The following is a 14867-nucleotide window of genomic DNA, read 5'->3' on the forward strand; positions in this document are numbered from 1 at the left end:
TTAAAAAAAAAAAAAAGCCTAAAGAGTCAGGGAGAGTCAGGAGGGTGGGAGGGAGAAGGAGGAGGAGCAAGGAAAGGGTTGGTACGCTTAAACTTAAAATGGAGATAAAAAATAGCACCTCCCACCTCTAAGAGTCATTATAAGGATTTTATTAGTTCATATAATGTATACACATAGCAGTCAGTAATGTGTGGCAGAATTCTTTTTATTTACTGATAATGAAGAAACTGATTAGGTTTTTTGTTCAAGACTATACAACTTTGTGAACATGTGGATGGGAATTTAATTGAAGATGAGGCTGAGTCACATAATCATAACCATTCTCACTCATCTCCTCTGTTCAACTTTGCAAGAAAACTAGCCAAGGATAAAGGGCATAACTATGCCCTGAAATACGTTCCCCTGGGGGAAGCTTTCAGTGTTAAAATTTTTCATGCATCAATTAACTGTGCCAAATAAATCACTAATTAAATACAACCACTATCTTAAAAAAAAATCGATGAGTCTCCAAAAATGTGTACTTTTCTCCAATGGGATCAAGACGATAACTTCTAAATTCCCATTCATTGTGTAGCATTGAGAAAAGTCACTTCCGCAAGAACTCTTCAAATTGCTCTTCTAAACAAAATAAATGAGATTTTCTTTTAAAAGGAAATTTTAGCAAATCCAGCAATTCTAGCACATGCCATTCCCATGCTCTAACATATACAAGGCTATAATTTCTTGTATTTTTAGGTTTTCTACAACACTGCAATAATGATGGAAAATGCTACTGAGAAGATTCATTACGTGGAAAATACTGAATGGTGCATAGAATCTGACCTGGTTTGAGTGTGACTTTCTTGTATAAATACTACAGAGCCTGCTATCAAGTTTAAGTTGGCAAAATTAAAATCTATCACATGAAGAAGCTTACAGCTATATTTTTCTTAAATAGAATATAAGTACATACTTATACAGTGAAAATATAATAAGGGCAATATATAGAGTATATATTTCCTTTAGGTATCAGATATCTAGAAAATCTCCCCAAGTAATGTGACTAGTAAATTTCATCCATTTTCCCATTCTTTTAAATGACCTCTCTTTAATGAGCTTTGTGTTTGGGTTGGTAGCCTTTATAAAAACTAATCTTACAGGTAATTATATAATGAAAGTACAAATCACTATTATAAGAATCCCCATTCATGAAGAATCAACATACGTTAAACTAGAGAGGTCTCAATAACAAAACAGCATCATGTGCAGTATCTAACACAACTGAGAACAATGAAACGGCTCCTGATGGCGGAGAAAAAAAAGGCACTGCAAATTCAAACAAACAAAAACCATGTTAGGTTATCTTGGGTGAAGAAGTTCTTTGGTTTGGAGAACAGAGAGTAAATGTTGACAGACCTGTGAAGGAAATGGGCTCCGTGTGGGGTCAGAGGTGGTGACATAAGCAGCCTGTGTGTAGGCATAGCTCTTGAACCGAGGCTTAGGAGAGGAAGGAGTTCGTTCATAGCCCTGTGCTAGACTGACTGTGATCTGCAGAAGGGTTCGGGGGAGGGGGACAGAGAGGAGGAGGAGACATGGTAAGTAACCCTGGAAGGACTGCTTTCCAACACACTAGAAAAAACGAATGTTAAATGGAAACAGTGAGATGAAAAATTTAATCCTAAATATATATAAGTGATATTAGAAACTGGTACACTCCAAGAATTGTGGTGCTCAATGTCATGTTGGAGAACAGGTAGTCAGGGAAGAGAGGAGGATGGGATTTAACCATAAAGATTCCATCCTGACACACCTCCAGCACTAATATGGGATGCTGCTCTTCAAACTGGCAAAAACAAGCAACCCAAAGCAATCTTCTCTGAACTCAAAGTAAACAAAACCAGAATTCATCACGTCAATACCTTGGAAAGGACTGAAGCTTTCATAAGCTAAATATAGAATTAGTTCAGTAGAGTGAGAAAATTAGGCCTGAGAGCTTTCCATGCCTTCAGCAGAAATTTTGCTAAAGGCTTTTTCATCATTGTTTGTGTCAAAAAAAGTTAAGGAAAAAAACACCCTAAATATACACCGCTGGGAAGAAGAACTAGCAATGTAACAGAAGAATCCCACTGGATTCTGTACAATATCATAAAAGTCTTTATCATATGTATTCTCTATTTAATTTTTATTTAAACTATTTTAAACTAATTTTATCTTATCAAAAATATTACCTTGAGTATGCAAAATTTGTTACTACAACAGCAAGCTGCCACTAAAAATAAGAAAACATTATTAAACAGAGTACTTGCCTCTGCTCTTGGTCTAGTTCTTCGCTTTTTGCTCTAGTTGATGGAAAGTTTAATGTGTATATGAGTCTATCTTTTATTTTATTTCACTTTACACAATGGAAATGCAATGTATTCTGTGTCCCATATTCCTATAACATGGTGCATATCAATAGCAGAGTATTTTAACAATGTGCCTTGAAAACAACATTATTGTCCATTGTATCAGATGAAATTTAGGTTTACAGATTCCGCTCCCTCTCTCTCCCTCTCTCTCTCTCCAAATAGACACACAGACACACACACAAAGCTATATATACATATATTTTTGTACGTGTGTGTGAATATATATACATATATATATATACTATGCTATATATACATATATGTGTATCCATCCATAGACAATATAGATATGTGTGTATGATATCTAAAAATCCATATAAAACAGAAAATATCATTGATATTAGCTATTCTTTCGATCTTTTACCTGTTGAGAATAGTGCATTTGATGATGTAACTGAAAATGCTCTTCTCTAGTAACTTTTGATGGCCTTGGCAACATCTCCACCTCCTGGATGGCTTCAATGCTCACTTGTTGAGGCAAAACTTGGAAGAGTGATGTGACGTACATTAAGATGGACTTCTTATCTGGATAAGTGGTGGCAACATCTGTAAGCACATTAACACCACACATCAATTTTTGGTTTCTATATTTGAGTGTCTAAAAGGGGAATGAACAAATCAATGTTACAGGAAGAAGACAGATTAATGAGCACTCGATTGTCCATGAATGTCCTCCAGAGACTAATTAGAACATGATAATCAGGCCTAAAATGTCCTTCCAATTTGGCAGACCAATGAGATGAGCACTAAAGTTAATTTCTTTTCCTTGTTCACATAAAAACTTCATTCGGCAATACTTTTTCCTAAGTCAAATTGCCAAACTAGCCCATCTAAGAGAGTGGTTTTCATTAGATAAGAAACAAAAATAAAAGATTGCATCTTCCTTTCCATGGAAAGTTATAATAGCATGTCAATTAAAATGGTGCACTGGTAATTAAACAATTACACCAAAGAGCTTAATGCCCTGGCTTCCAGTAAAGAAAGCTTGCACCTCCTAATCAAATTTTTGCTGGTGATTAAGCATGTAAAGAGCAAAATAATGTCTCTGTGTTGAAACAAACCGTGTATTTCTACAATCAAAATAAAATAAAACAACTATATACCATAAGAATAATGATTTGTAATATTCCTTAACTACATTAAAAATATTTCTTTACATTATGGTGCATCTGTTAAAGTCAGATGTCGCTTTCCTTCTTAGACGTTAGAGATAAATTTAAAAGTCCTTCACATAAAGTTGATCTGATGTTATGTCCTTTGCCACATCTAGGGAATGAAAGAAATCCAGCATTTAAAGTCAATAATAATTTGTAATAACACATATAATAAGTGGCAGCTCCTTCAAAAGCTTCTTTTGCTACTTGGCATCACAATTTACCCACTGTGCTCATTCCAGGGAACCAAATGCAAAAACAATCCTTTATGTGAAGAGTACCATTAATCCCAGAAGTGTTAAACATAAATCCTGGCAGGAGGCCAAGACAACTTAGCAGCAATGTGCCAGGCATTTTTCTTGCCATAAATTTATCCTAGCTCAGCTAGCATTAAAAGATCTGTTTTAAGTTAAATATGTATATTTTGGTCAGGTGTTCTGTTTATAAGTTAAAAAGACAACAGTCAAATTTCAAGTTCACAAGCATAAAAGGAGGTTGAACAGGTCACTTAACTCCATTACTTCGCAAGTCACAGGAACATGATTAATCAGAACAATTATTTTTAAAGTATTTTTAAAAAGAGTTACAGAGAAGCAAAAAGTTAGCTAATGTTCCTTGGTCTGCTTCTATCCATGGTATAATACAGTCCTTCTTAATTTTTAATGTGCATATGAATCACCTGGGGATCTTTTTAAAATCAGAATCGGATTCAGTAGGTCTGGGTGGAGCGTGAGGCTCTGCATTTCCAGCAAGCTCCCAGGTGATGCTGAAGCTGCTGACTTGAAGACCATACTTTGAGTAACAAGGGTCGAAAAAAATGACACAGAAGCACGCTCTTACATTACCTTCTGCTTCGTTGTTTTGCTTACTTGTTTTCAAAAGATACTTACTGGACACTTAAATGCATAAGGCTTAAAGGTACAAAGTTATTGATATATAATACATATTCTCTGCTCCCTATTATAATTTAATTATTAGCCAACAGATGGTGAAGATAATTTTTTGCAAATATTTTTTAGGAAAGAACTAAAGAATACCTTGTGTATAAGTACTGCCTTTCTAAAAAAAAAAATCTTACTAACTTAGCTTTGAAATTCTAAAATCTACCTTTCATTTGATAATTGTTTTTCAAGTGTTCATTGTATGGCAGATACTATACTTCTTCACAATATGTTTTTGAAACTCTAGAATGTTTTCTTCCTTCTCACTAGTAACTAGTCAGTTTTATCTGTAATGAGCAAAATTTAGAATTGTTTATTTTTTAGTGCATTAAATAAAACCATGCTGTGAGAAAGGCACTGAATTTTAAAAGATTGTCTGTGTAAATAAAAAGTTCCATGACTATTTACTGCTATATTAGACATGTGCATATGTATGTCTGGCCTCAAATGCAAACCATGATCAAAATAAATAAAGGTAAAAACAGATCTAGCATTATTTCTATTGCCCCAAGCAAATGTCAAAACTTGTAGCATATTTTATCTACATAAAACACCTTTTGGATGAACGTGAATATTCATAAATATCAATCACTACAATCACTATTGGATCAAACCATTGATATTTTTGCCCCAATCTATTACCATCCCACCTCAGAAGCTGTACACGATTCAGCTGTACCAGTAGGTAGAATCCAGTATTTCTTTTTGTTTTTACCAAAAGGAATTTAGATATTCTAAAATATGTTGAATTCCTTCCAAATATATTTACTAAAGACCTATTAAATTTTAAATATTTTTAATAGATTATCCAGGAGATTAACAAGATAGAGAATCCATGGATTCTGCTTACAGTTTGGAATAATAAAATAAATAAGAAGAACAAAATAATTGCACTGCTAAAGAGAATTTAAAATGTGTTCCTCTAATTGGCATAGCCAGTGCTTTAATATGTTCAGAAAAAGGAAGAAAGCATACATTACTGGAGGATCAGAAAATTCTTTATGAATAGAAAACTGAAATAAATTTGTATAGGGTTTCATTAGGGGAAAACCTAATTAAATGGAGAAAGGTATTCTAGGCAGTAGAAAAGCATGAGTAAAAGTGCAGAGGTAGGGACAGATTAGACATATTCTGGGAAGAGAGCCTTTGGGTGTCTTAGCCACAGAGTTGAGAATAGTGATTAACAGGAAAAAATGGGAAGCTTGTATGTGGAACACTAAGGGATCATCAATAGCAAAGTAGTCAATTTGGCCTTAGTTCAATAGGTTAGAGAGTAACTAACTACTTTTGATCAAGACTGTGACACCATTAAAATTCTTGTAAAGTAAAACCATTAAGCGCAGAATGGAATGAAGGAGAAAAACACTAGAGGCAAGTAAGAGGCTGGGACCCAATCCAGATAGGAGGTGTCAGAGAACTAAAATAGGCTATGTAATGAAAACAAGGGGATGCATAATAGAAATTCTAAGACATCCCCAAAATAACTTCATTCAATTTCAGATCATTTACTCCATAGTCTTTGCGAATGCCTATATACAAAATCCTGCCCTAAGTCCTGGGGGTACAAAGATTAATAAACTGAAAATGAAATGGAAGAAGGAGGATTGAAGGAGGAAACTGCTTGTTCTGTAGCTATGGTAACAAGTAGCCACCAATACAGGTTTCAATCTCATTTAATCAATTAGCAATTACCTGCCTACATGGTCTTGATCATGCTTCTGCAAGCTAACCAACATCAACCTGTCCCTTCTGAAACTGCCAATCTGAAGTGGACTTGCTCCAATGAACAAAATTCTGAATGCAAACCAATTAACAGTGGTCTCACCTGAGTAACCAACCATGCTTCTAAAGGTGACATCAACCTACTCCAAGTCTGAATGTTCATAAATCTCTTGACCCCTGGGTTTACCCACCAAACCTAAGAATTTAAGGAAGGTGAGAATGATGGGATGTGATTTCCTTTTTTTTTTTATTATAAGACATTAAAATACACAAATTGAAAGAAGTGGGTGAACCCCCAAAATAAGAACTTAAAATTATATAAAAGTTACCTTTGCACTAAAAACCCTATTATATAATGGGTTGATTGCCACAAAAGGTTAAATTAATAATTTCTAATCCAGTCTTTGAAACCAGTTCAGGATGGAGATTTTGACAACTCATAATACTGCCAGAAAATGTTATTTTATGAACAATAACACTGATTCTGATGAGTGTTTCTATAGTCACCAGAATTTTAATACTGAGGGCTATAATGGAACAAATAAACCATTTAGGGAAATTGCATATTTTTCAAAGAAACTGAAGGCCACAGTGGTTTGATGGCAAGTTCAAAAGCTAGTTCAAGTCAGAATTGGAACCCAGTCAGTGCATCATACTTTTCAGTACCTTACCTTCATTTTTTCAGAGAAGGCTATCTTAGTGCATTTGAAAACCAAGTATCTCAAAGTCATTATCTAAATGATGACCCTGTGATCTATGTGGTTCCATTAGCAAACATCACCTACACTCTCCATAGTAGTAGTGATTTCTATTTCTAATAAGTGAGGTATAACAAGAGTAAATACACATAAAAATGCAATTTCAGCAGTAATCAAAGAAATGCAAATTAAATAAAGATGGAAGTGTTTAATTATACTCCATTGCCTATCAAATTATCAAAGAATGACAAAAGGATAACAATTAATGTTGCAGAAGTGTCAGCAATTTGGCCAAACTCCTACATTGCTGGAAGAGTATCAGTTGGTTCCAACATTACAAAAAATATTTTGGCTATATCTAAAAACAATCATATTCAATGACCCAGTAATTTTCCTTCTAGGAATCACCACAAGGAAATAATCAGAAATGTAAAAGAAGATTTATATAAACAATGTGAAATTTAAGCCCTCTTTACAATTATAAAATAAATATTTATCACACAAAAAAGAAAAATATTCAGACCATTCCAAATTGCTTGACATAAAACTAAAATTAGAAATGATCAAATATATAATTGTATGGGGACATACTGGGCCCTGAACCAAGATGGCAGAGTAGAAGGACGTGCTCTCACTCCCTCTTGTGAGAACACCAGAATCACAACTACCTGCTGGACAACGATCGACAGGAAGACACTGGAACTCACCAGAAAAGATGCCCCACATCCAAAAAGAAAGGAGAAGCCACAATGAGAGGGTAGGAGGGGCAAAATTACAGTAAAATCAAATCCCATAACTTCTGGGTGGGTGACTCACAGACTGGAGAACACTTATACCACAGAAGTCCACCCACTGGAGTGAAAGTTCTGAGCCCCACGTCAGGCTTCCCAACCTGAGGGTCTGGCAACGGGAGGAGGAATTCCTACAGAATCACACTTTGAAGGCTAGTGGGATTTGACTGCAGGACTTCGACAGGAATGGGGGAAACAGAGACTCCACTCTTGGATGGCACACATAAAGCAGTGTGTGCATCGGGATCCAGGGGAAGAACCAGTGGCCCCGGGGGAGACCAAACCAGACACACCTGCTAGAGTTGGAGGGTCTCCTGGAGAGGCAGGGGGTGGCTGTGGCTCACCGTGAGGACAAGGACACTGGCAGCAGAAGTTCTGGGAAGTACTCCTTGGCATGAGTCCTCCCAGAGTCTGCCATTAGCCCCACCAAACAGCCCAGGTAGGCTCCAGTGTTGGGTTGCCTAAGGCCAAACAACCGACATGGAGGGAACCCAGCCCCACCCATCAGCAGTCAAGTGGATTAAAGTTTTACTGACCTCTGCCCACCAGAGAAACAGTCACCTATACCCACCACCAGTCCCTCCCATCAGGAAACTCGCACAAGCCTCTTAGATACCCTCATCCACCAGAAGGCACACATCAGAAGCAAAAAGGACTACAATCCTGCAGCCTGTGGAACAAAAACCATATTCACAGAAAGATAGACAAGATGAAAAGGCAGAGGACTATGTACCAGATGAAGGAACAAGAGAAAACCCCAGAAAAACAACTAAATGAAGTGGAGATAGGCAACTTTCCAGAAAAAAGGATTCGGAATAATGATAGTGAAGATGATCTATGACCTAGGCAAAAGAATGGAGGCAAAGATCGAGAAGATGCAAGAAATGTTTAACAAAGACCTAGAAGAATTAAAGAACAAACAAACACAGATGAACAATACAATAACTGAACTTAAAAATACACTAAAAGGGGGCCTCCCTGGTGGTGCAAGTGGTTGGGAGTCCGCCTGTCGATGCAGGGGACACGAGTTCGTGCCCCGGCCCGGGAGGATCCCACATACCGCGGAGCGGCTAGGCAAGAGAGCCAGGGCCGCTGAGCCTGCGCGTCCGGAGCCTGTGCTCCGCAACGGGAGAGGCCACAGCAGTGAGAGGCCCGCGTACCACGAAAAAAAAAAAAAAATACACTAAAAGGAATCAATAGCAGAAAAAATGAGGCAGAAGAACGGATAAGTGATCTGGAAGACAGAATGGTGGAATTCACTGCTGCAGAACAGAATAAAGAAAAAAGAATGAAAAGAAATGAAGACAGCCTAAGAGACCTCTGGTCAACATTAAACGCAACAACATTTGCATTATAGGGGTCCCAGAAGGAGAACAGAGAGAGAAAGGACCAGGGAAAATATATGAAGGGATTATACTCGAAAACTTCTCTAACATGGGAAAGGAAATAGCCACCCAAGACCAGGAAGTGCAGAGAGTCCCATACATGATAAACCCAAGGAGAAACACGCCGAGACACACAGTAATCAAACTGGCAAAAAGTAAAGACAAAGAAAAATTACTGAGAGAAGAGAGGGAAAAATGACAAATAACACAGAACACCCATAAGGATAACAGCTTATTTCTCATCAGAAACTCTACAAGCCAGAAGGAAGTGGCATGATACACTTAAAGTGATGAAAGGGAAGATCCTACAACCAAGATTGCTCTACCTGGCAATGATCTCATTCAGATTCGATGGAGAAATCAAAAGCTTTACAGACAAGCAAAACCTAAGAGAATGCAGCACGACCAAACCAGGACTACAACAAATGCTAAATAACTTCTCTAAGTGGGAAACACAAGAAAATAAAAGGACCTACAAAAATAAACCCAAGATACTTAAGAAAATGGTCATAGGAATATACATATCAATAATTACCTTAAACGTGAATGCATTAAATGCTCCAACCAAAAGACACAGGTTTGCTGAATGGATACAAAAAAAAAGGCCCATATATATGCTGTCTACAAGAGACCTACTTCAGACCTAGGGACACATACAGACTGAAAGTGAGGGGATGGAAAGATATTCCATGCAAATGGAAATCAAAAGAAAGCTAGAGTAGCAATACTCGTATCAGATAAAATAGACTTTAAAATAAAGAATGTTACAAGAGACAAGGAATGACACTACATAATGATCAAGGGATCAATCCAAGAAGAAGATATAACAATTATAAATATATATGCACCTAACATAAGAGCACCTCAATACATAAGGCATCTGCTAACAGGTAAAAAAGAGGAAATCGACAGTAACACAATAATAGTGGGGGACTTTAACACATCACGTACAGCAATGGACAGATCATCCAAAATGAACATAAATAAGGAAACAGAAGCTTTAAATGACACAATAGACTGGATAGATTTAATTGATATTTATAGGACATTCCAACCAAAAACAGCAGATTACACTTTCTTCTCAAGTGCGCACGGAACATTCTCTAGGATAGATCACGTATTGGGTCACACACCAAGCCTGAGTAAATTTAAGAAAACTGAAATCATATCAAGCATCTTTTCTGACCACAACACTATGAGATTCAAAATCAATTACAGGGGGAAAAAAACCATAACAAATACAAACACTTGGAGGCTAAACAATATGTTACAAAATAAACAAGAGATCACCGAAGAAATCAAAGAGGAAATCAAAAAATACCTACAGACAAATGACAAGGAAAACATGACGTTCCAAAACCTATGGGATGCAGCAAAAACAGTTCGAAGAGGCAAGTTTATAGCTATACAAGCTTACCTCAAGAAACAAGAAACACCTCAAATAAACAATCTAACCTTACACCTAATGGAACTAGAGAAAGAAGAACAAACAAAATCTAAAGTTAGCAGAAGGAAAGAAATCATAAAGATCAGAGCAGAAATAAATGAAACAGAAACAAAGAAAACATTAGCAATGATCAATAAAACTAAAAGCTGGTTCTTTGAGAAGATAAACAAAATTGATAAACCATTAGCAAGACGCATCAAGAAAAAGAGGGAGAGGACTCAAATCAATAAAATTAGAAATGAAAAAGGAGAAGTCACAACAGACACTGCAGAAATACAAAACATCCTAAGAGACTACTACAAGCAACTCTATGCCAATAAAACAGAAAACCTGGAAGAAATGGACAAATTCTTAGAAAGGTATAACCTTCCAAGACTGACCCAGGAAGAAACAGAAAATACGAATAGAGCAAGCACAAGTAATGAAATTGAAACTGTGATTAAAAATCTTCCAACAGGGCTTCCCTGGTGGCACAATGGTTGAGAGTCCGCCTGCCAATGCAAGGGACACGGGTTCATGCCCCGGTCCGGGAAGATCCCACATGCCACGGAGTGGATGGCCCCGTGAGCTATAGCCACTAAGCCTGAGCGTCCAGAGCCTGTGCTCCGCAACGGGAGAGGCCACAACACTGAGAGGCCCGCATACCGCAAACAAACAAACAAACAAACAAAATCTTCCAACAAACAAAAGTCCAGGACCAGATGGCTTCACAGGTGAATTCTATCAAACATTTAGAGAAGAGCTAACACCCATCCTTCTCAAACTCTTCCAAAAAATTGCAGAGGAAGGAACACTCTCAAACTCATTCTATCACCCTGATACCAAAACCAGACAAAGATACTACAAAAAAAGAAAATTACAGACCAATATCACTGATGAATATAGATGCAAAAATCCTCAACAAAATACTAGCAAACAGAACCTAACAACACATTAAAAGGATCATACACCATGATCAAGTGGGATTTATCCCAGGAATGCAAGGATTCTTCAATATACGCAAATCAATCAAGGTGAAAAACTATATGATCATCTCAATAGATGCAGAAAAAGCTTTTGACAAAATTCAACACCCATTTATGATAAAAACTCTCAAGAGAGTGGGCATAGAGGGAACCTACCTCAACATAATAAAGGCCACATATGACAAATCCACAGCCAACATCATTCTCAATGGTGAAAACCTGAAAACATTTCCACTAAGATAAGGAAGAAGACAAACTTGTCCACTCTCACAACTATTATTCAACATAGTTGTGGAAGTCCTAGCCAGAGCAATCAGAGAAGAAAAAGAAATAAAAGGAATACAAATTGGAAAAGAAGAAGTAAAACTGTCACTGTTTGCAGATGACATGATGCTATACATAGAGAATCCTAAAGATGTCACCAGAAAACTACTAGAGCTAATCAATGAATTTGGTTAAGTTGCAGGATACAAAATTAATGCAGAGAAATCTCTTGCGTTCCTATACACTAATGATTAAAAATCTAAAAGAAATTAAGGAAAAACTCCCATTTACCACTGCAACAAAAAGAATAAAATACCTAGGAATAAACCTACCTAGGGAGACAAAAGACCTGTATGCGGAAAACTATAAGACACTGATGAATGAAATTAAAGGTGATACCAACAGATGGAGAGGTATTCCATGTTCTTGGATTGGAAGAATCAATAGTGTGAAAATGACTATATTACCCAAAGCAATCCACAGATTCAGTGCAATCCCTATCAAATTACCAATGGCATTTTTTACGGAAGTAGAACAAAAAATCTTAAAATTTGTATGGAGACACAAAAGACCCCGAATAGCCAAAGCAGTCTTGAGGGAAAAAAACGGAGCTGGAGGAATCAGACTCAGTGACTGCAGACTATACTACAAAGCTACAGTAATCAAGACAATATGGTACTGCCACAAAAACAGAAACACAGATCAATGGAACAAGATAGAAAGCCCAGAGATGAACCCACGCACCTATGGTCAACTAATCTATGACAAAGGAGGCAAGGATATACAATGGAGAAAAGACTGTCTATTCAATAACTAGTGTTGGGAAAACTGGACAGCTGCATGTAAAAGAATGAAATTAGAACACTCCCTAACACCATACACAAAAATAAACTCAAAATGGATTAGAGACCTAAATGTAAGACTGGACACTAGAAACCTCTTAGAGGAAAATATAGGAAGAACACTCTTTGACATAAATCACAGCAACATCTTTTTTTATCCACCTCCTAGAGTAATGGAAATAAAAACAAAAATAAACAAATGGGACCTAATGAAACTTCAAAGCTTTTGCACAACAAAGGAAACCATAAACAAGTCGAAAAGACAGCCCCCAGAATGGGAGAAAATATTTGCAAACGAATCAACAGACAAAGGCTTAATCACCAAAATATATAAACAGTTCATGCAGCTCAATATTAAAAAAAACAAGCAACGCAATCCAAAAATGGGCAAAAGACCTAAATAGACATTTCTACAAAGAAGATATACAGATGGCCAAGAAGCACATGAAAAGCTGCTGAATATCACTAATTATTAGGGAAATGCAAATCAAAACTCCAATGAGGTATCACCTCACACCAATTAGAATGGGCATCATCAAAAAATCTACAAACAATAAATGCTGGAGAGGGTGTGGAGAAAAGGGAACCATCTTGTACTGTTGGTGGGAATATAAATTGATAAAGCCACTATGGAGAACAGTATGGAGGTTCCTGAAAATACTAAAAATAGAATTACCATATGATCCAGCAATCCCACTACTGGGCATATACCCAGAGAAAACCATAATTCAAAAAGACACATGTACCTCAATGTTCACTGCAGCACTATTTACAATAGCCAGGTCATGGAAGCAACCTAAATGCCCACTGAAAGATGAATGCTTAAAGAACATGTGGTACATATATACAATGGAATATTACTCAGCCATAAAAAGGAACAAAATTGGGTCATTTGTTGAGACATGCATGGATGTAAAGACTGTCATACAGAGTGAAGTAAGTCAGAAAGAGAAAAACAAATACCGTATATTAACCCATGCATATGGAACCTAGAAAAATGGTCCAGATGAACAGGTTTGCAGGGCAGAAGTTGAGACACAGATATAGAGAACAAACGTATGGACACCAAGGGGGGAAAGCTGCAGTGGGGTGGGGATGGTGGTGTGCTGAATTGGGCAATTGGGACTGACGTGTACACTGATGTGTATAAAACTGATGACTAATAAGAACCTGCTGTATAAAAAAATTAAATTATATTAAATTCAAAAATTCAAAAAAACGACTACATACCGGGGAATTCCCTGGAGGGCCAGTGGTTAGAGCTCTGTGCTTCCACTGCAGGGGGCCCGGTTTCAATCACTGGTCAGGGAACTAAGATCACACAATCCTGCTGCACAGCCAAATAAATAAATAAAAGACTACATACTGGATGGGTTTTGTTTGTTTGTTTGTTTGTTTATTTTAATTTTGGCTGTGCTGGGTCTTTTCTGCAGCACACGGGCTCAGTACTTGCCCCATGGCATGTGGAATCTTAGTTCCCTAACCAGGATCGAACCCACGTCCCCTGCATTGGAAGGCGGATTCTTAACCACCTGACCACCAGGGAAGTCCCTGGATGTTTCCATTTATATGACCATCTTGCAAAGGCAAAACTATGGGACCAGAAAACTGTTCACTGGATGCCAGGGGCTGGGAGTGGGGGAAGGGTTGGCTATAAATGAGTATGGGGGAATTTTTTGAACTGATGAAACTGTTCTGTATCCTGGTTGTTGTGGCAATTATGCAATTGTATACATTTCTCAAAACTCACAGAACTGCACATTAAAAAAGGATGTATTTTACTCTGTATAAATAATAACTTAATTTTTTAAAAAAATGAGTAAAAAGAGCCCACTGTTTGGGAGAGGGACCTAAAAGCCAAGATGATATAAAAGTCAGCAAAAAAGCAAAACTGATACTTAAAAATTTTTTACAACTGAAGGTGTCATTACTCAGATTAAAACATTTACAATGCCAAAAACTAGGATATAACTATACTCGAAGACTAGAGAAAGGTGAAATGTGTGTTGGAGGTGGCAGTAAGTATGCAGCTCTTACGAGAGCTAAATCCTCATCTTTTATTGTAGGAACTCATTGGATAATGTTTAAATCTGAAAAACCAAGAGAAAGCAGGATAAGCTTTCTATTTAGAACCATGGAGGCAAAATCAAAGGCTTCAGCTAGAAAATTGGAAGCTGGAAAGACTCCCACGCTGGGTTGCGGGAATCGTGGGTGAAGAGGGTTGGGACAAAAGACAACTAGTTTTTTGTTTCAAGTCTTAAAACTCTGACT

At 37.1% G+C, this 14867-nt stretch overlaps 1 protein-coding gene across 1 annotated transcript in view; it reads right to left on the bottom strand.

Moving 5' to 3' along the window:
- Positions 1 to 14867, bottom strand: part of DMD (dystrophin) — a 2251544-nt gene that overhangs the window by 1609578 nt on the left and 627099 nt on the right. The window contains exons 8-9 of the mRNA XM_049704774.1: positions 2752 to 2933; positions 1396 to 1527 (exon numbers count right to left, since the gene is read on the bottom strand). Coding sequence (XP_049560731.1) covers positions 1396 to 1527; positions 2752 to 2933 — 314 coding nt within the window. The remainder of the gene's footprint in view (positions 1 to 1395; positions 1528 to 2751; positions 2934 to 14867) is intronic.

This window comes from Orcinus orca, chromosome X (genome assembly GCF_937001465.1).
Source record: "Orcinus orca chromosome X, mOrcOrc1.1, whole genome shotgun sequence".
Taxonomy (NCBI): domain Eukaryota; kingdom Metazoa; phylum Chordata; class Mammalia; order Artiodactyla; family Delphinidae; genus Orcinus; species Orcinus orca.